Source organism: Bacillus rossius, chromosome 6 (genome assembly GCF_032445375.1).
Source record: "Bacillus rossius redtenbacheri isolate Brsri chromosome 6, Brsri_v3, whole genome shotgun sequence".
NCBI lineage: Eukaryota > Metazoa > Arthropoda > Insecta > Phasmatodea > Bacillidae > Bacillus > Bacillus rossius.
Genome location: NC_086334.1, coordinates 20,799,343 through 20,821,328, shown reverse-complemented (window position 1 = coordinate 20,821,328; position 21,986 = coordinate 20,799,343). Strand labels below are relative to the sequence as shown.

Here is a 21,986-nt window from a genome sequence, read left to right as displayed (position 1 = left end):
CAGCTCTGCATGAAGTTTACAGGCACTTCACTAGATAAAACATTTGTGGCATTTGGAATGATTCTATGAAAATATTTTCTATTTACTGTTCATTACCAGGTGTTAAGTTGTGATTGTGGCTTTAATCAGTGTATCTGTGTTAGGTAAAAATAAGTTTTGAGAACGCACATAGTCACAAGCAATGACAGGCAGACTTACTGGCACAGACAGACAAATGCTAAGGCATATACAAATGGGCACAAACACAAAGTTATAATTTTTGTACCTGCTTCTAAAACTTAGTAGTACGAGTTAAAAAATATCCTGTATGCATGAAAAAAGCATTAAAAAAAAGGTCAAATATTTATCTTATAGAGAAATCACTTTCATAGAATCATATTTTACATCCTTAATAGTTGAATTTTGCACAGTTTGAATGTGTTCTGCAAGGAAATCTTGTGATTCTCCAGATTCAGTTTTAGCTTTTAAAATTTTCAGAATTAGTAACATTTTATGTATGAAGTATATTCTTTCTTTGATGATCATTGCATTAACCTCATTACATTCTGACCTTTTTCTTGGATTTTGCTATGTACATGTTATTAATTTGCATGTGTTTTTCTCAGGTTACACATTATTACAGCAGTGTATTCTTATTATTAGCTAATATTTTAGCTGTATTGTGTGTGGTTTTGTAATGAATATCAGGTTGTGAGGGAATTTTTTTTATAAATACTTTCATATAAGTTTTTAACACAGCCTATTTAACCTAACACCTGTGGTGTTGAATAGTTATGTTTTCAAAGGATGTGAGAGTTTGGAATCACATGTTTCCCCTTTACATTTTTGGATTGATTTATGTATTTCTAAAATATTTCTGAGCCATTGTTTGAGGCTTTTTCCACGTATCCCTCATAGATATTTAAATGTTCTGTTGGGCAACCAATCACTCCTGCTAATTAATTACATTTGTAGATTGTGAAAGAAGTAGTTTTTGAATATGTTTCTACTGCCATAAGTTTATGGTTTTAACTGACATGATTTGAAAATTTTGTAAATTATAACGTATTTAGGGGCTGTACAGAGAATAAGTCTGAAGCTGAAGCTGTAAATATGGGTTGAGTTACACTCGCTTGTAATAAAGTATTTTGGACAAAGGTGGGATTTTGAATCCGTAGAGACGCACAATTTTATAAATGTATGTGTATACTGGTGCCTATATAGTTCCTAGATTTGGTCTTCAAAGATTTTAACCTTTGGTAATCTTAAAAATCTAGTGCTAGCTGTAGAGTTGAAATGTTTATGAATGTTGGGAATATTTGTAAATTTGCAGGCTAAAGTAATGTATTATTTGGTATTACTCTTTGATTAGGCAGCTCATTAAGACTAATTTTTCTTAGGTTTTTTTAAAAATAATCTTACTAAATGTACAGTTGTTCTGTGAAGTCTCTTAAAGCAATACTTGGGAAGGTTAACTCATGAAATTTGTTCAATAATTAAAAATTTTTGTGAGCTATGAAGCAAGGGCATGTAGCCTAAAATTGTGGAAAAGTGCCATACTTGTTAAGGGGCCTCCTGACTGGGCACACGAGATATGAAAGCACCTGGGCACTAAGGGTGACACTGGTTTGTGCAGCACTCACCTCTTCTCATCAGTAAAATGCCTCCGTGGGACTCAAAGGTGTGACCCTATCATTTTTAAGTGGAATACCAAAGATAAAGGCTTCCTGCATGTCTCTAAAACAACTAACAATACTTATTAACAAATTTTTCACATAAAAAAAAGTGCATAAAATCACCTATTTTACCATTTTTTGCCATCCAAAAAACACATGTTAAAAACAAAACCATACAGAGAAACTTATAGATAGACAGTTATTAAATGATATTCAAAATCAGACACCTTTAATCTTGAACTGTTTGTATATAGCGTGCTAACATCCAGAGCTCTGCTGTGGCCCAGCCAGGTGGCCACCTTAAGGGATCTGTTGACAGAGATACTGAAAATGGCTGTTGAATCTAAACTATATCTTTTTTTTACGTGTTTTTCCTCCCTCAGCATTTTGGGTAATATGTGTTGATTATGTACAAATAAAACTAATTCCTTTCATTTTTTTCACAGTTTAGAAAATATTTAATTACTATTTAATTTTTTTGTCAAGATTTATTTACCATATTTTAAGACATTTTTTTTGCCATTTTCATTGTAACTCATTCAAGTACTTACAGGTATTGTTTGAATTTGTAACGTGTGTAACATAAGTGTTAAAAATGTTTACTAATTTGGTCTGGTGACTTCTCAGCCGTTGAATATCTCTCTCTCTTTCTTTCTTTCTCTGTAACATTCTTCTTCTTTCTCTGTCTGTTTGCTGCATGGAGGTTGACATGTATCGATTCTGGTTGTTTAGACACATCACAGAGGTTTTGTAGGAAATAAACTATAATCAATTGTACTACCAAATCTTTTACTGAATTTCCTAACCTTATTACCTTAGCATGTCATAAGTTTCAACTTTTTTTTGGGTGGACTTTTGGAATAATAATTATACTCATTAATAAGGTAAGAGAAAAGAAATACGGATAAAGATTATTTTATTTGCATAGTGTGGTTTTTCTTTAACATTTATTGTATTTTTGCATCTCTGCCGGTGTTACTGGTGGGCTGGTATAAACATGTCCAGTGGAAAACCTTGATAATCGTGTTGTCCTGCATGCAAAATTGGTGACAGTTTTTGCCCATGGCTTGACCACAGTAGCAATCTGGTGATGTGATTTGTTAGTGGGATCTCTCTTATGGACTAACTTGAAGTAATTATTCAAGTAGCTATCCTGTTTTATAATTGACAAAACGTAAAGTTTATTTTTCCAGATTAAAATAAGTTGTTGTATTATATATTTTGTGATGCAGTGTATTATGGTTTATCTTAATGCCTTACTAGGGTTTGGTAGTAAACAAGTGTACATATTTGGATGTAAATTAATACACCTTTTTAAGTGCAATATGTTAAAACTAAAATGTATAATAAGGCACTAATATTATAGTTACCTTGCTGTAATATATTTAGTTGAAACACTTAAAGAATTTAAAATATTACTGAGTGAGCAGCATTTTCAGCTGGGAATTTGAGGCTGCAAAATGTAATATAGGACAATAATTATTGAAACTAGTGAAAAAAAAAAAACTATAACATAAAAGTGGGACTTCATGATAATGCACAGATACAAGGCAATTTGACGTCTTAAGATTCCAGAAGGTTTCAAACAGCAATCACTGCCACTGCAGAGACCCTGTACCAATTGGCAGCCTTTGTTTTTGGTCCTTGTAGAAAAATACACAACAACTTCTACAAATTTTAAATTTTATTAATTCAGATGATTTGGATAGGCGTAATAAATGAGTAGAAAGTCATGTGATGTGTTGGTGATTAGCTCCTTCTCCTTTCATCCTTTCTCCTGTCAGTGGAAGCACTAGCATTTCTTACTTCCGTGATCTCTAAAATGTGTGCCATGACTTAAACTGACTAGCTTCAAGTTGGCACACAAGTGGTGCCCACTGCAGTTTTTTTTCTCCTTGATTGGCCAACTTCAATTTGTCCTCTATCGGAAATCTGCATCTCATGATTTCTTTCTGACAACACAAACACTAGGATAATAGAGACGGGCACTCGAGCGCAGCTGTCTGCTGCACCCACCAGGACAGACTTCTTGTTCATGCCGACCTGCAAGCGGCAGAGATTTAATTGGGAAATAACAGCACCCTGAGAAAACCCACCAACCTGTGATCATTCTGACCATAGAAAAAAATCAGTGTACAATTGTGCTGTATATAAAACTTCTTATATAAAAAAATGAATGTTTTTGTGTGTGTGTGTGTTCGACTTCTATGCATTTGCGCATTGTTCATCCGATTGAGTTATAACTTTGCACACTTGATTTTTGAAACACAGGGAAGGTCACTGTCTAGGTGAGATTCTGATAAAACTTATCCGTAAAGCATAATTTAATTCTTGATAAAATTTCGCGTAAGCATTGATAACTCATCATTAATATGATCTCTATGAAATTTTGTACCCTTGACCTTTGAAACCATGGAGGTCTATGGAGTGGTTTTCTGTTCTGAAGTTGAAGTCATCTTGTTAGCAATTAGGAAGCAAAATAAGTCATAGCTGTATAAAGGTTAATATGCTATAAATTTGTTTAATAACTCTACAAGAACTCCGCAGGAAGAATTGTAAAGATGCCATCATGTAATTAATATTGCTAAACAAACATAATACCAACATGTCTGCAAGAAATTAAGGTTAAACTTCATTATAACCAAAAATTGTTTTACTATGCAGAAGGAAAGCGGGGGTTAGAGGTGTCGTTCTCATTTTTACTTCAAGTATTAACATGACAAAGATTGTTTACACCAACTCCCTTACTTCTTACCTCCATATTTAAAACACGACAATTACTGTTTAGGTCAGATTTCTATAAAATCAACATTTACAGCAAAAATTAAGGGGGCGCATGAGTAGTATCAGAATATTACCACTAAGTATTTTATTCCAGTTCCTGTTTTCTATGGTCCAAATAATAATATTGACGTGCGAGTCGAGAGAGTGATATAGAGTTAGAGATAGAAAGATAAAAAGAGAGATAGTTTTGGAGTGAGATAGATAGGAATAGAGATATATAAAGTGATGGAGAGTGATACAGATATATAGATAGATATGTATATGTATGTATGTGTGTGTGTGTGTGTGTATATACACACACACCCACACACACACACACACACATAAGTGATGATAGAGAGATGCTTTGTGTCTGTGTAAAATCTTCAAAAAAATTACGAAAAAAATAATTAAAGAGACATTGCAATGCATGCCGGGCATTAGCTGGTATAATATAATTTAATAAGGAATGCGATATAATGGAGAGCAATGTGCTTTGAGAATGGTGTTATCTGTGTGCCTAGAAAAATAATATTTTGGATGTAAAAACTTCCCAATTTAATATTGGAAGTAAGAAAAATTTAAAAATAATAATTCAGTGGTTCTGTTTAGTTTACAGATTGATCAAATCTTCAGAAAAAGCCAGTTTTTTGGTTATTTTCAAAACTCCTCTTCCCTGTTAACTTCAGGTAGTTAACATTTTAAAATTTATCAACAACATAATGAGTATTTATGATATTTCTGTTAAGATTATTAATGTGAAATGCTGTAATCTTATGTGTTATAATATAATACACTCAGTTTTATTTTTTCATGGTGGCCACACGTCCTTGAATCCTTGAAAAGTTGTAACTGTCCTTGAAAAATCTGGAAATGTGCTTGAATTATGGCATAAGTCCTTTAATTTTATGGTTTCATAAAGTATTTTTATCCATAGATAGAATAAATGTTATACTCAATCTACGTTTTGGTCTTAGCCACACCTCCATAGTAAGTTTTGATTGCAGTATTGATGTGTGTGCAATGTTTTATTGCTAAAGTATGAAGACATATTCCTGTATGTATCTGCATATTGATTTTTTCACAACTGTTGTAAAGTTAATCTTTAATTTTAAAACATTTAGTGGCTGTTAATATTTTTTCCACTTTGTTAATATTAAAATTTATGTACAAATTTACCAGGTTATCTATCTTTGTAAATTACAAAAAAAAAAAAAAAAGTCACATAGTCGTTGAACTTCCTGACCAGTTAATTTTACCTTTCTTATTGCTTTGAAGACTGCTACGATTGGGCACATGCCCGGTGGCAAGCATTCACCCTACTTTCCTCTTCTCTTCTGATTTGAGCCATACTCCTTGCCATCACACACTCCTCATCCAAATCATTCCATTCCTCTATCGTTCTCACTACCATTGAGTTTTTTTTTCCCCTTTGCCTTCTCCTTCTCGCCTTAAAATGTTTTTAGAGTTCTCCCTCCTACTTCTAGGATTTCCCTTCTCAACTCATTACCCCAACTCTCCCCACCCTCCCACCCCACTCAGTACTGAGCATATATTATAGCTTACCATCTTCAGAAAAAATTGGACCACAAATCTCGAAAACAATGTGTGAAGGGTGATATAAACGACTGTAGATAAGAAAACTTGATACAGTATCATCATGCATAGAAAAATACTCCTAGAAAATAATTTGAATTATTTTTATCATCTTTCTTTTATTTACTGAACCTTAAAAACACAATTTGGCCCTTGAAATCCTTGAAATGTCCTTGAATTTCAAAATTTTATATTTGTGGCCATCATGTTTTTACTACTCAAAGTTCTGATAGAAATTTAATTGTTTGAAAAGATAACTGGATTTTTTTTTTTTGTTTACTTTGACACTATTGTGGCAACTCTTAGAAGTTGTGATATTTTCCTTTAACTTGGAGGTACTTTTATAACCCAGTTATAAAAAAGTATGCTAGTTTAGACTAGTGACTTCCATTTTTCTGTGTAAGTAGCATCTCTTTGCAAGAGCTTTTTATGTGTGTATGTTTGCAGCCTGTATACAAAGGAACAAGAAGAATGACATGGAGAGAGTTTAATTAGCTTTGAATGATTAGTATTGTTGTTAAAGCATTCTGTAAGCTGAAAGACGACCTTGAGTTTGTCGGTGGGTCTAATGTTTGCTAACTGAATGTAGCAACTGTTGGTGCTAATAGCAAGCCATCACTAACACATTGGTCAATCAGTGTAGTTATTGGCCGTTGCTGTTTTAATTGGTCGTTCGGGTTGTAGCAGTCTAATGCTCTGCCTCAAAGATCCTCAGGTTTGTAAACAATGCACTTGTAGCATTGGGATGAGCGGAAACTTCTCTGCAAGTTTGAGTGTGATGAAATTTTTTCAGTAGTAAAAAAATTTAAGTGTTTATTACATTTGAATTAGTCATACATTTCATTATCACTGTGTTTTTGGTGGTGGCATCATGGTTGGTGTTGTGCCGTATTTTATTGCAATCCAGATGGGGATAAGAGAAGATATTGTGGTGTTGTGTAGTGTGTATGCTAGATAAGGAACACTAATGTAAGGGGTATGTTGAAGAAAACACCAATACAAGAAAGGATTGAAATGGTTTGGCCACATGAGAGAATAAGAGTATGTGAGTACCAGAAAGGCCCATGAATACAAAAATAGAAGTCAGAAGATGTAGAGAGAGACAAAGAGACATGGATAAAGGAAGTGAGGAGAAGTGTGGGAAATGCAGGTGTTATTTGCTAATGAAAAACTGATACATCTTTTTTTTTCTTTTGGGTTCTGCAACTTTGTAGCCATTTTGTATTTTGTTTAAAAAAAATTAAAATAGTGTTAACCTATACTACATAGCATTTAGGTTACTGAGGTAGTTAAATCAATAAATTATTAAAAAAGAATTTTTTTTGCAAGTTATGAATCACAATCAATAAGTAGTAATGAAGATTCAATTGCTTTTTCTTTAAAATTGTTTTTTGAAAAATATATAAAATATGGTGTTGGGTAAAAAAACCTTAAAAGAGTAATTTATGACAAATAGAAATGCTCAGAAAAATTATACAAACATAAAATTAATGAGAAGAACTAAGAAGAATTAAGAATAAAAAATTTAATTGGTGTTAAGTATTGAAAAGCTTTATTTCTTACAGTAATTTAAAACTACATAGTTTATAAGTGTTCTATATTTGTAATTAATTGTACATTCAGGAGTATTTTTACTGTGCTGTTCTTAAGTGGTGTGTTAATGTTGGTATTTCTTCACTGTGAAAGGAGCAAGGCTCTGCCAATTGTAAAGCTAGGGGAGCTGCCAACGTCACACACCTATTTCGCCCGGCCAGCTACGGTCTTGTCGAAATGTAAGACTGGGTGCATGCGACGCTTGTAGCTGTTTGTTTGCTTTGTGAAGGTTTTTATTAATAGTGATTATGCATGCGTCACTATTATTTTTTTAAATTGCATGTGTGGTGTTGTAGTTAGTTGTGTGTTGGTATGTATATGGTTATGTGTAGCTTTTGTTACTACTGCTTCACATTTTTTTTTAAACTGCTCTTGATGCTACTTTAAAGAATATGGTATGCTAGGATATTTTCTGTTGTCTGCATGCTTGGTTGCATCTCTGATGTAGATAATGGTGTCACTGCAGATAACGTGAGTGTTGCTGATAAGATAGAGCTGGAGTGTGTATCAAGGGCTTGCCTCTGACGTGGTCGGTGTGATGCCAGGACACGCCGAGCTCAGATGATGCTGCTCTGGCGAGCATGGCGGATGCAGGAGCAGGCAGCCCTGAGCCCCAGGGCCCACGGCCGGCAGCGGGAGAAACCATCGAGGACTCGGGCAGCGCGGAGGGACTGCGCGGGGAGGCGGAGGGGGAGACAGCAGCCGCGGGGGAAGTGGTGTCGGATGACTCCGGCGTCCAGATCTCCCCCTACCCCAGCTTGTTGGACAAGCCTACGTCTGAAGACGAGATGTTCTTTCCTCTGATTGACAGTCAGGTAGGGCATTTCTACCTCGCAGTGTTGAACACAAGTAAGTTGGGATTTACAGTTTCGAATGTCATAGGTATTCCTCAGGCTTGTGCCCGAGAAGTTATCTCCATTTCTGTGCCATCTTGCATAACCTTTTATCTTGTACTTAATGAATTGTTTGAATTTACATCTTTAATTATTATGAGTACATTACTTTTCAAAAGTGTTTTATTGCCTTAATAATTAGTATGAGAAAGAGTTTACATTTCATTAGGTATTTTATAACTACGTAGATAACAATAAATTTGCAATAAAATTGTTTCTACTTTGTTACAGATTATTATTTTTTATTTTACATAATCAAATAGATCAGTTTAGTACAGTTCTTAAAAATCACATTGTTAAGTAATTTTTACTGCTGAACCATTCAAGCATGGAGGTCATATCATACCCTTCTCTCCCATTGCTGCATGCATCTTGTAGCCTCACTTGTAGCCAACCTTAATCCATTTTCTGCTGTGGTAACATTTTGTGGTCTGCTCATTCACCCACCACATTTCTGACCCGAAAGGTGCACTTTGTTAAGAGACTACAGCTATTCAGCATACATTCTGAAGAGCTTTGTTTAATATTCACACTCCAGCAGCAAGTTGGAAAAAAATTGTACATTTTGGAGGGTATAATTTTCTTAACCAAATTTAGTTATCACTGCACTAAAATGACAACACTGCTGTCTTGTTTGTACAAAAAAATTGAAAATTTGGAACCAAAATTATTTTTTCAATTTCAGAAGGATTGGATCTTGTTTGTGTGAATCCATTAAAATTTTACCAATCTTGCAATACTGTAGCATACATTTATAATAGAATTTTTAAGAAAAAAAATATCTAAGAGTCAGCAAGTGATAATTTATGGTAGAATGGTATCCCATGTAACCATTAAAAAAGGGCATGTTTTACCTTGCCTGCGTGTACATGAGGAAGGAAGAGTGAGCCACTGAGGTTCGGGTGTGTGTTCAGATCCCACCGCTGGTGTTGTCCGCGGACATAGAGGTGGTGGCAGGCCTGGAGTTCCCCCTCGGTCCGCCTACCAGCGCCGAGCCGCCCAAGGAGAAGCCACCTCCGCCACCCGTCGACCTCAGCGACGAAGACGTGCCTCCTCCGGTCAGTGTGGATGACGGATGTTTGTCGTGCTTCCATGATGTTGCTTTGGCGTAGCCACTCTTGCACAGAATTTTGTTCACTTCTAAATAATTGGATTTCAGGGTTAGTTAAATTTAATATTAATTTAGGTCCGCCAGTGGTTGAAAAAAAAGTTTGTGTACTGGCTAATCTTAATTGCACGAGGGGTTGTTTCGGTTAAAGTCAGGACGGATTGTTTGCCTAGGACACCACCAAATGGGATAATGTCATTGCCAGTGTACAGCGAGAAGACTCGTGCCCCCAATTATTTTTCGGCCAATATTATTGAAAAATGAAAGTCTCTGTCATAACCTAAAAATCCACTTTCACTTTTCATACTACTACATAGTTTAAACTCGCATCATTTCTTAGCTACATGTGCCAGTCCTACATATCAAAATTAAACATCCTAGGTTTTAATAACTTTCTTGAATCTAATAAATCATAAATAAATATATCACCAGCATGGTAAAATTTGATAATAAAACAACTTGCTTTATTAAAGCATAGTTTACAAACAATGGAAAATTCCAACTGCTTGAACTACAAAGAAATGTTTATAATATTGTGATGGAGACTGTTTTAATTAACTTACATTAAGTTTTTAAAATTGAAAAATAAATAATAACTAAATAATATTGGACTTCACATAACATAAATTATATTTACTGTTTTCAGTGCAAAGTGACCACGTGAAACACATTTCCGTATAAATGTTTGGTACCTACCTCAAATTTACGCCGCCGCATGCGTTAAGATGGTATTGGAATTCCCATTCTTGAATTGTTAACGTGTACATAGTCTTGCAATTTTGCACTTTTTAAATTAATTTTTTTAAACTTTGTATTTTGTGAATTATTATATTTCATAATTTCCTATTATTGAATAATCTTATTTGATATAATTACATATTAAATAATTAATTTTTAGCGTTTGTTTTCACCATATTGTGATGTTTGTACTAAACATTCTTGAAAAGCATTTAATTTTTTTTTTAGGGGACAGAAAGAACTCTCTATTAAATAATACAGGGAAAGGTCTGTAATCCAGAATTCTATGTGTAATATGGCTCATTCTGTAATATGGCATCAATCGAGCCACTCACGTGCAAATTATTTTTAGGTGTATTCCACTGTTGATATTGGCTGTCAGATTGTATTAATACACTGCCTGCATTTTTAGTTTTTCACATGCATGCACATGCACATACACACACATAATTTTTATTTGCATTTAGTATGGTACTTATGGTGTTTGTTCAATAAGGCAGTAAGTTAAAGCTTTAGATAAACTTTTTTGTTTTGTTTTACTGTTAGCACAAGATCAATGTGCATAGAACACACTGGAGTAATTAATTATTTTTTACTATTCATTTTTATTTAACAGAATAATTTATTATGAAATGGTATCCCAAAATGTTGGGACTGCAAAACTTTGTGACTGCAAAACTTCAATATCTACCTAGACCTACTGCTGTTAATTCTGAATCTGTCTTTTGGAACCCTGTTGATTGTAAAAATTACATCATAGGTGAGATTAGTTTGGACTGGAGATGACTGAGATTTTATGTACACATGTGCATGCTAGTCGTAGGCAGTTTCCATAATGTATCTTTACCCATCATTGATAAGAACCACAAACACTGTAACTCTCTGTAAACACCGTCTTCCTTGTGCTGCAGGTGACGTCCCTGAAGCGGCTCGACTCAACGAAGCGAATCAAGAAAGAGATAAGAAGGAAGCGCTCCGACTTTCTAGGCATTGAAGGCAGCAATGACGACAGCTACCTAGAGCCAGGTTAGCACGTGATTTTCGCTGTATACATACGTGTGTTGTATTGAGTTTTCTTAGACTCCTTTGAGTGGATGTTCGAGAAGAAATGCTTTGGAGTTTCGTAATAGATATAGAAATACTATGAATGGTGTCCACAGATGCATGTAACTCACTTGTTACTTCCACTAGGATTACCTTATTATCATATCTTCCAATGTTACTCAGATTTATCTATTGGCACATTATCATTTCTTTAACTTTTTTTTAATGACATCTACTAGTTTTTAGACTAGTCACAAAAAAAATTATTTTCCAAATCTAAAACCACGGCTAGGATGACCATGAATTTGAACATGCAGTGAAACATCATTAATACAAATCTTAACAAAACATTAATTTATATTAAGTATTCTCACAGTTCTATAAAAGCAGTATAATTCCACAGAAATAAATTGTTACTGACTACAATGGATTCCAGCTGATTTGATCTAATTGGGGTCGAGACCTGTTCAAATGACCATATTTTCGTATGAACAGAATAATTGCAGAAATGTTACAGCATAAAGTAAAATACATCTCAATAAGCATTTAGTTGTTATGTAACACGGCCTCAAACATTTTTACAAGCTCAAAGTCACCAAAACATGTAAATAATTGGGTCAAGACATAAAAAATAATTTTTAAAATACAAAAAAATATATATATTACTTTTAAATATCTAATTTCACTTAAAAATAATTTGGATAAGCTGGATTTTCTGATTGATGGTGTGGAGGTTCTGATTAGTGGGACTCCACTGTATACTATCATATATTGTGTATGCACAAAATGAAGCTGGCCTTTTTGCTAGTTGTAGCGGGATAAGATAAAATGGTGCAGACGGTTATTCTGGTGAGTTCCTAGGTGGGGCACTTGGTTGCGAGACGGAGATGGTGCTCGGTGTTGCAGAGCTGAAGGTGGCACCTCCGCCTGACATGACGCTGTTCCTGGTGGAGGAGCGACGCTCCGAGCAGCAGCTGTACCGGCAGTCGATCTGCTCCGAGTCGGACTCTGCCCTCGGGGAAACGACGGACAGCCGGGACTCGGGCGTGGAGCTGGACCGAGGCCACTTGGACGACGCGTCGTGGTCGGGCCGGCCGGTGCTCACCCCCTCCTCTGAGCACAGTCGCCAGGACAGCGAGGTCCGTAGGCTTGAGCACAGACAGCGAGCACAAGTTGTTCAGTAAAGTACATGTGACCCCCCCAACATCGAACGGCATGTTTGTCAGTAGAACTGTCTTGGTGGAAGCAGCTGTTCCTGGTAACAGATATTAGAATGTAACAATAAATAATGGCTTTTTGGAAGATAAACAGTATGCCCTATCATGCATGCCCAAAGTTTATGTAAATGACTCCAAATTCAAAATAGGTATAGCAAAAATTTCAAAATCAAACAATTGCTGGAACTAATCCCTTTTAATTGTTCAATGTGTATTCCTATCAGTTATTTTATGTATGATACATATATATCAGTAATTGTAGCTTTTTAAATTTATTACAGTTAGTACTAATAGAATTGAAGTTTTAGTGAATGTTGAGGCAAGCAAATAAATATATAAATCTATCTAATTCTGACCCAATAATTATTTCAAATTGTAATACTTTTATTGCAACTCCAATTTACTTGCAGCTAGTTAAACTACTGTTGTAAAATATGTAGTACTTGTTAGCAGTAAACCACAGTTATTTAGGAGTGTAATAAACAGAGTAAACAACAGAGGCTATGTAGTCATGTTTGATTAAAGTGTTATTAGATTAAAGTGTTGATTAAATCTCTTATTATGTATGTAAATCTTTATTCCTTTTTCTGAATAGTTATTTTTAAAATATTGTATTGAATTCGTGATAGTGAGATGTTTTGTTTTTAAACAGTAATCAATCAGCCATTTACAACTGTCAGTCTTAACTGATGCTATTTTTTGTTCTTGAATTTTTTATTTTGGTATAAATTGCTCTCAATGTTGGTGTTGCAGTTGTATGGGAATGCCAGCACCACTTCTGAAGAGGAGATAATGAAGAGAGAACGTGAGATAGTAGAGACTGTGGAGAAGGAGGACCAATGGCATTACAAGAATACTCACGCTCCGAATGAACAGAGTGGAATAGGTGAGTGTGAAAAGGTTAAACAGCTTATTGGCTCATCTCATACAGTTCACATCAACATAAATAAGTGCTGAGTGGTGTAAGAAACTATGTATACTTCTGCAGAGAAGTTTTTCTATGATAAACTTGAGTATAGCAGACTTATACTTACATAATGGTTTTGCTTTTCTACATTAGTTTTTCCTGATGTTTAAATATAGTTAGTTAACCAATTGTATAATTTCATAATTTTTTCCTCATCGACCAACATAAGTACGTTTAGAGTGACCTATCAGCACTCCGGGGACCTCACCGCTTGCCAGCACTGCTAAGTAATTCTGTTAAATCTTAATCATCTTAAATCTTTCGTTCGTAATTCCTCGGGGCTTCTCTCGGTCGGGGGGGGGGGGGGGGGGACTGTTTAAATAATTGTACGAGTGACCACTATGGTCATTTTTGTGCTAATTACCTAATTGTAGAGTGTGACCACGTGGTCAGGTCGCACCACGTGAACAGATTCATGCCGCAGGCGTTGTGTGATATAATCAAAGGTGTAGGCGAAGTAGCAACTAATAAACCAGGGCATACGATTTTATTTGTATTTGTTTATTTCAACATCCTGAGTGTGACGGCGTGTGGGACGCCATAAGAGCCCACTGCGTAGGTGAAGAGCGTACCCAACGCTGAGAGCGGACCAGTGGCGAGTACTAGGATTGGCTTTAGGGGGGTTAAAATCACGCCTCACATGGGCGACGTCACGGCCCTGAAAAAGAGTCTCCCGGGACCGTGCCCCTTGCACAGTGGCGCCCACAAATTAATATCAGTACATGTATTGACACGAACCCCCGCTTAACATAAGGGCAGTTATGCCACGGCCATGTCAATTTGTAAGAGCTGTGTTGATTGCCAGTACATACCAGGAAGAAGTTTAAATATCCAAGAGTGTTAGTTTGGAAACGTTTAGTCTTGTTTAAACCTCCACGAAAACCAGTGGTGTATCAATGAATTCCAGAGTTTGGAAACATTATTACAAACCAACTGGATTGAGTTCCATATTTAAAGACAATTTTACTTATGAGTGGTTGCAACTGGTTAAATTCCACAAGAAGAAGTTAAGTGAAAACGTATTTTAATCGTCATCAAGTGAGCTACGTGTTATAAGAACATTAATTTTGTCATACCAAGATACAAGTAGGCTAAGTAATAAGAAAGGTCTAAAATTTTAATTATTCGTAACGAAAATTGTTTTTTACAAGAACATTTTGAATTAAGAAGAGTTGGCACAAGACATCAGTAGGAATAGTCAGTGAAATTCATACTTGGATAAATTCATTTAGAAGTGTGTGGCTTAGACTACAGGATGATAATTTGCCAGCCACATTGAAGAGATTACTATATCGAGTTAATCCACCAATGTTTCGTCATTCCTGTTACCTGCGAGAAGAAGTCCATGTTCCGGCTGATTGAAGCAGTGGCTGTTATGTGATTCTACAATTTGCAGTCAACTACTACTTACCAAACTTTCGAACTTTGTTGCCAATCTTTGTGGTAGCTATTGGAAGAACCATCGCGTAATTGAGAGAGATAGTTATGACCTACAGGTCTGTTGAATGTCCCTAACGATAGCCACGATAGGTAATTTTTACAGAAATCTGGTATGTACTGTGCTAATACCATTGTAGGTGTATGTAGTGAGCCAATCGATTTTTTAATTGGTTTCACAATTAGAATAATTTCAATGTGATGATTTCAGAGTCTCTTATTAACTTTAGGTTCACGTTTTCACTGTTTTGTGTTGCCCAGAAGTATCTCTGGAGAATGGACAACTCATGTTTTGCTCTACCCCTGTTTATTAAGTTAGTATTATTTTTGCTTTTAACTTTGCTTTCTGAGAGTTTATTTAATTGAACAGTTAAAATTTTGCTTTATGACATTACTGTCAAAGAGTCGAACCTCTAATGGTTGCAGTTGACAATTTTATTCGGATAGTTTGACAATATAATTGTAAAGGAAAGCGTTGGTAGTGAGCACTTTGAACTGACACGACGTCGCAGTATGTTTAAACAACGAAGCCCCCGCTGAGCGATGTACCTGGATGCTGTTGGTGCTGCGCAGGGGAGAAGCTGGCGGAGAAGCTGCGGCTGCTGGAGCAGGAGAAGATGCGCCTGGAGTGGGAGCAGGTGGAGGAGGACCGTCGGCTGAGGGCCAAGGAGGCCGAGCTGCGTCAGCAGGAGGTAACACTCGTCTCTCTCTCTCCTCTGTACATAGCCCTCCTCTCCCCGACTCTCTCGCAGCAAACTGTCTTTAACCCGGTACCTCATGATCCAGTTGCTTGCATTCAGATTTTTTTTTTTTTTGGGTGGATTTTGATTGTTGACCTTGGCCTCGTGGTGCATTAGTGCACTGCCTGCATTTTTAGTTCACTCAGTGTTTGTCGTTCCTGTGTCTGGTTTCGGAAGACACCTCCGTGGTTTAAGTTTTCTTTTAAATGTAAATACTGTTAGGCTAGAGCTGTACCGATTCACAAAATTTTGTCTATATGCCGATACACCAATATACCAATGGAACTGTTGCCAATTCACCGATTCCGAACCGATACACGAGAAAACACATTTTGGTTAAAGTATTCTTATAAAGTTACTAAAATTACCCAAAATAACTTATTCTAATAAAAGCGTGTGATGTAAATGCACATGTATTTCAGTTTATAATCTGAACATAAACTCACTTTTTGTATTTTAGCTTGTTTTCATTTGTTTGTTGACGACCCGTTAGTTGCTTATTGAAACATGAATTTACTAATGGTAGGCTGGAAAATGTAATTGTTTACTATGCAATTGTATAAAATAAGATTATTTAATAATAGGGAATTATGAAATATATGGATTCACGAATTATGTTTGGAAAAATTAATTTAAAATTTGCAAAATTGTGAGACTTTTTGTACATGTTTAAAATTCAAAAACGGGAATTCCAATACCATTTAAAGTGTGTGGCGGCGTAAATTATGGTAAAAAATATTTATACGGAAATTTCATGTGGTTGCTTGGCACGAGAATAAGTAAAAGTAATTTACATTATGTGAAGTTGTTTATTATTTGGTTATTATTATTTTTATTCATTTTTAAAAACTTTACGTAAGTCAATTAAAAAATGTCTCCGTCACAATATTACGAACATTTCTTTGTAATTCAAGCAGTTGGTATTTTCCATTGTTTGTAATGATACATAGCCATGCTCTAAATAAAGCAATTTTTTTTCTTAGCTAACTTTACCGTACTGGTGATATATTTATTTACGATGTATTAGATTCAAGAACATTATTAAAAGATAGGATTTTTAAGTTTGATATGTACAGCTGGAGCATGAAGCTAAGAAATAATGTTCAAAGTATGTAACAGTATGAAAAGTGAAAATGTTAGTGGTGGATTTTTAGATTACGATACGACAGAGACTTTCATTTTTCATTAATATTGACCAAAAAAAAATGTGTATTCTATTGTGAATTGGCAGGAACACCAATTCAACTCAATATTGGCAAAATCAGCTTTGTCCAATTCGTATCGGCACAGCTCTACTGTTAGCACCAAAGCCAGCTATACTGTTGATTAATGATGAGAGTTGAGGTTCCTGGCCATTCCAAATATCTTCAAAATAGGGCCAGTTTTATCCTGATCTGTAGCAATGATTTGTTGCCACAGCAAATACGTGTGTAGGTTCAAAGTCGAGAAACAGTTAGATATTTCAACAGAGCACTGATAAATGTCTTTAGCCATGGCAGTGTGGCTGTTGTGCATGAACAAATATTATCAATCCAAAGGTCACCTATGGAAGTGGTTGTTAACTGGAGGCTGGCATTCAGCCACCAGACACACTGCACCATGTATGGTTCAACTGCAAGAGCAAGGAGATTAGTAACAGTAAGTGTTTTAGCTTTAATGCTTAAATAAGTGTCAAATTATGCTTGTGATTGTATTGGCTTCAAAACCGTAAAGCACATTTATATTTCTTAGAGGTACTAAAAATTTACTCTTAACAATATCTGTCATGAGAACATCTTAAAGGTGATAATACTATGCTTGCTTATCGTAGTCGGTGATGGATCTGGTTTGGGTTGGGGGGGTACGGATTAGCAGACAGAATTATTTTTAGATTGCCAAACATTTGGAATAATAAATGAATTTAAAAAAATAACTACAATATCTATACGATTTTTATTTTACTCATTATCAGCAATCACGTTTTTAATGGAGATGTTTGTTAATCAGTTCTAGTGAGATTGCACGGTATGCCTGCACAATACCTGCACAGAGTCCTAAGAGGATAAAGGAATACCTGCACAGAGTCCTAGGAGGATAAAGGAATGCTGGCGAGAGAGAGTGGGAGCAGCTACCCTGGAGAAGGGGGAGGGGGGTTGATTTAGGCTTAGGCTAGATGGTGTAAAATGTTAGGTTATTCCAAGTTTGGACATAAAACCCACACAACCGTGTGCCTGGTATGTGGGGGTGCTTATTACTGTTTCTGCCCTGGCTGAAGGCAACCCCAGGTCTGTCCCTAATCATAGTGTCCAATTAGAAATAAAATGGTTTAAGAAGTGCTTTACTATTGTAAAGCTGTAAAAATTCTGGTTTGTTAGGATTGTGCACTGTCAATTTCAGCCGTCTGTGTCTTGCATGTTACAGAGCATTTTCTCAACATATGTGTATATATTTTGTTTATAAAATAAACTTATGGCCTTAATGCAAAATGGCTTTGTTGTATATAATGTACATAAGTATAAGTACTGTATGTATGTATAGAGATATGCTAAAGGAACTCTCCTGTATGAAAATCTGTCTATATATTACTATGGCCATTAAATGTTTTAGTTCTCAGCAAAGAGGAAAGTTAAACTACAGCACAGTTCTGAAAAGGCAGTTTTAAGAATTCTCTTCTATTTTTTCTTCTGTTGAGTAAAAATTTAGACATTTTTTGGCCATTCTCATTTTCTGGGCTTAAAGCTTGATTTCCTATAATGTGCACTAGTCTACTTTGAGATTAAGGGCCGGTTTCACCAACTTAGTTTAAGCAAATTAATCTCGATTAGTTTCAATATAAACTCGTTTAGTCGATTCTGCGTTTCACCACATGCGTAATCTTGATTTTCCAGAGTAAAGCGAGATTTTATATTAACTGGCCAAGTTCATCCAGTTTGCGCAGCTAATCTCGCTTAACGTATGTAAACAAATGGCTCGAGCTGCTTACAATGTTATATTTGAAGAAGATTCGGATTGAGATGATTTTATTCCCTTGCGTCGACCTCGTAGGTATAATTCGCGAAAGGAGTAATTATTTTGAAAGCTATGATGAAGTGGACTTCAGAACCCATTGTCGTCTGTCGAAACAGTCTGCACATAGACTGATCTAACAAAACTGTCTTCTCATGTGGCGAAAGATTTCGACTTCTTTGTCGCTTTTCTTTAATTACAGCTGAAACTGCACCATTGCCAATCATGTTTATATGCGATATGACAATTTCCACGGTATTACTAATTTTTCAAAAAAATAAAGTTTTTTTTAGGTTGATGCGGCCACCATAAATAAATTACGCTCGGCCAAAAGCTGCATCTACAAGAGGAAAAAAAATACATATTCGGGTATCTCCGACAGATATTCGGGTATATTCGCTAGGTAATGGGTGTTTTTATGTGGAAGGCATTTATAAATCGAGTTTTAGAAATCTTGATTAATTTAAACTTGTGTAACGATGGTGAAACACACATCGGAATTAAACTTACGATTATACTTCATCTAGTTTTGTAAATCTCGTTTTGTAACAAAATTAAACCTGCTTGGTGAAACCGGCCCTAAGTGCTGACCAGAAGTCTTGTTAGCTGGACCCCATAATTCTATAAACACGAGTTGCTCGGAATGGACCTATGTAACCAAGCAACAAGTAGAGGGATGTATTGCATTTTCGACACAAGCCGCTTAACATCAACTTTTATAAAAACATTTACTATCCTAATGAAGTTGCTGCGTGTATCTATTAAAAAAAATGCTGGAAACACAGAAAATTTTCTTTTTCGGCCAGTGAGTTTGTATGAGTTTCAAAAACTGGTATTTTCATTGGTTTCAAGTAGTCACCATTACTTGTCACATTTTCATACTACTATTCATTTTGGTTCTCCATGCTTTCTCTTTTTAAACTTTCAGAATCAAATCTCTCATGTTACTTCATTGATGTCTGACTTCATTTTAGAATGCTTGTTGTTTGAAACGAACAACTACTAGGATGGTAACTGCTTCTTTTGTTCACTAATACATAATTATTGATTAATATCTGAAGTATTCAATGTTGGTGATTTTAAATTCTAATGGGAACTGAGTTTAAATAAAGGAAAGGTATTAGGTCTTAAGTAAGTTGAATTAATTTCCTTCCTACAGAAGTACTAGGCCTTTATGTTAATAATCATTGAAATAAAGCCATTTTTTGAACCATTATATACTTGTAGATACCTTTTTTTTTCATGTTCTTTCATTATTTTTATTACCTCATTGCCAGTTACACTCTATTCTTTACTGAGAATTATTTTGTCGCTTTTCCCACGCTTGTGCTTGGTTCCGTTGCCATTCCCCACTGATATGCATTTCCTTCCTTTGTCTGCCCTGTTATTCCGATTACCTCTCACGCTCTTAACGCCTGTGCCGACAGCTCGTCCGACTTCTGGCCCGGACTGTACAGTCAGGCAGTGCAGTGTGCTCTAATGGGTGCTGTACAGGGCCGTAGCCAGGATTCTGTGAAGGAGGAGGTCCACTGGAACTGTTATATCAGTTTTTTATAAGCAAGATTTCTTTTGGATTTCTTTTAAAATGAAATTGTTTGTTACACTTAAATCGCAGGGAATAGTAGATTTGTTTATGTTTACACTAAATTAATACAGTAACTCGTGTGCAAACAGGCACTGAATATAGACTGCTTGGAAACACAATTCCTGTGGCTTCTGTGTACGAGGTATGTCATGCTATAATTGGGAGTAAAATACATTATAGTAGCCCATTAGTGATTGCAACAATACTACCAAAATAATCTCTGTTAACTTAAGTAGCTAACTTGCTATAATTTAATATTCTGTCCCAGCTTGGTTTTCTTCTTTGAAATCCTGGAAGGAAGGATCCAGACCCCCTGGCTACGGTAGCACAGTTCGCAGGAGAGTTCCGGTAGCATCGGGACTGGGTGTGGCTTGCCTCGCTTGGGCACGGGGTACCCGGCGACTGGCTTGTTTGTGTGGTTTCAGAAGGGTGCTTGCGAGGTGGGGCAGACACCTGCTTCTGCAGCTGATGCAGGCTGTGCGGTGAGGGTTGTTCACGCTTAACTTCTGTTCTCACGCTGTACTATACACACCGCCTTCCCTTATTATTGGCATGCCACTCATGTTCAGTGGTGGATACAGCGGGACAGGGATATAAGAAGGTTATGAAAAAGTTTGTGATATTTATTTGAAGTATGTTGTATGTTATTTCGGATGATTCAAGGTGAACTGTTTAATCACCTGGAACTACAAACTGCGTAGGAAGTTTCATTTTTGAGATTGGTAATATAACACTACAACCTCCCTGAAATTGACAGAAGTTTTTTTGTAATAAAATTAAATTTTTTATTTATATTTTTTAATTTTTTCAAAACACCTTCCTTAAAAAATTTCTGTATCTGCCACCACTCATGTGTTGAATGAATGTCTATACATTTTTATCAGAATTAAAATAAAGGTTTAAGAAAAACTAGCTTCTGTGTAAATAGTCTTATTTTAAGGGTATCATACCATTGAAAATCTAACAAAAATTTTAAGTAGTATTTATTATTTAGTTTTAAAGTATCATTAGTGGGAAGATGTCAATTTTTAAAAATAAAAAATTTATTTTAGATGAAAATTACTATTTTTTTTTAATGACAAGGAAAGGTCAGTAACATTTCAATATTTTGATACTATTTATTGATAACTAGGTGACAGATTGAGTTAGTGTTTGGTCAGATATAAGATTAATTTCACAGCTCACTGTTATAAGCAAGATTTTATTTTACATTTTAATTTTTAGGTTGGCCTATTACAGCTTTATAATTTCTGTTTATTTAAAAAAAAATACACATTTAAAAAATATTTATTATTCTGCCTTTTACTTTTCATTTCAATTTTTAAATGTCTCTTTTTAATACAGCTTATAAAAATTAAAGGTGATTTAAAATAAACTTGGAAATATGTTGGAATACAAAAAACTAGTATTTTGCAGAAAGCACACAACTTTTGTGTGCGAGGTCGGTTCCATCTGTAACCACGTCTATGCGTGGCTGGCAGTGTCACTTCTCACCAGTCCTGGTGTCTCGACTGTAAACTGTACAGTTGTGCCACGGTTTGCCCAGCACAGCCAGCAGATTCAAATGGTGCTACTACCTTATCTAAAAGTGCGAGGAATTGCTGCAGAGCTAGCAGCAGTCTTCTCGTGTGCATTGTGTCGTCGAGTGGTGAGAGTTGTAAATAA

At 35.6% G+C, this 21,986-nt stretch overlaps 1 protein-coding gene across 19 annotated transcripts in view; it reads left to right on the top strand.

Moving 5' to 3' along the window:
- LOC134532816 (uncharacterized) overlaps positions 1-21,986 on the top strand; it is a 237,678-nt gene that overhangs the window by 207,412 nt on the left and 8,280 nt on the right. For 17 of the 19 annotated variants that reach the window (XM_063369718.1, XM_063369719.1, XM_063369720.1 and 14 more), the window contains 7 exons: positions 8,153-8,422; positions 9,415-9,558; positions 11,258-11,372; positions 12,297-12,529; positions 13,361-13,493; positions 15,585-15,703; positions 20,747-20,803. In XM_063369718.1, coding sequence (XP_063225788.1) covers positions 8,153-8,422; positions 9,415-9,558; positions 11,258-11,372; positions 12,297-12,529; positions 13,361-13,493; positions 15,585-15,703; positions 20,747-20,803 — 1,071 coding nt within the window. The remainder of the gene's footprint in view (positions 1-8,152; positions 8,423-9,414; positions 9,559-11,257; positions 11,373-12,296; positions 12,530-13,360; positions 13,494-15,584; positions 15,704-20,746; positions 20,804-21,986) is intronic. The other 2 variants (XM_063369721.1, XM_063369717.1) reach the window with 1 other exon arrangement.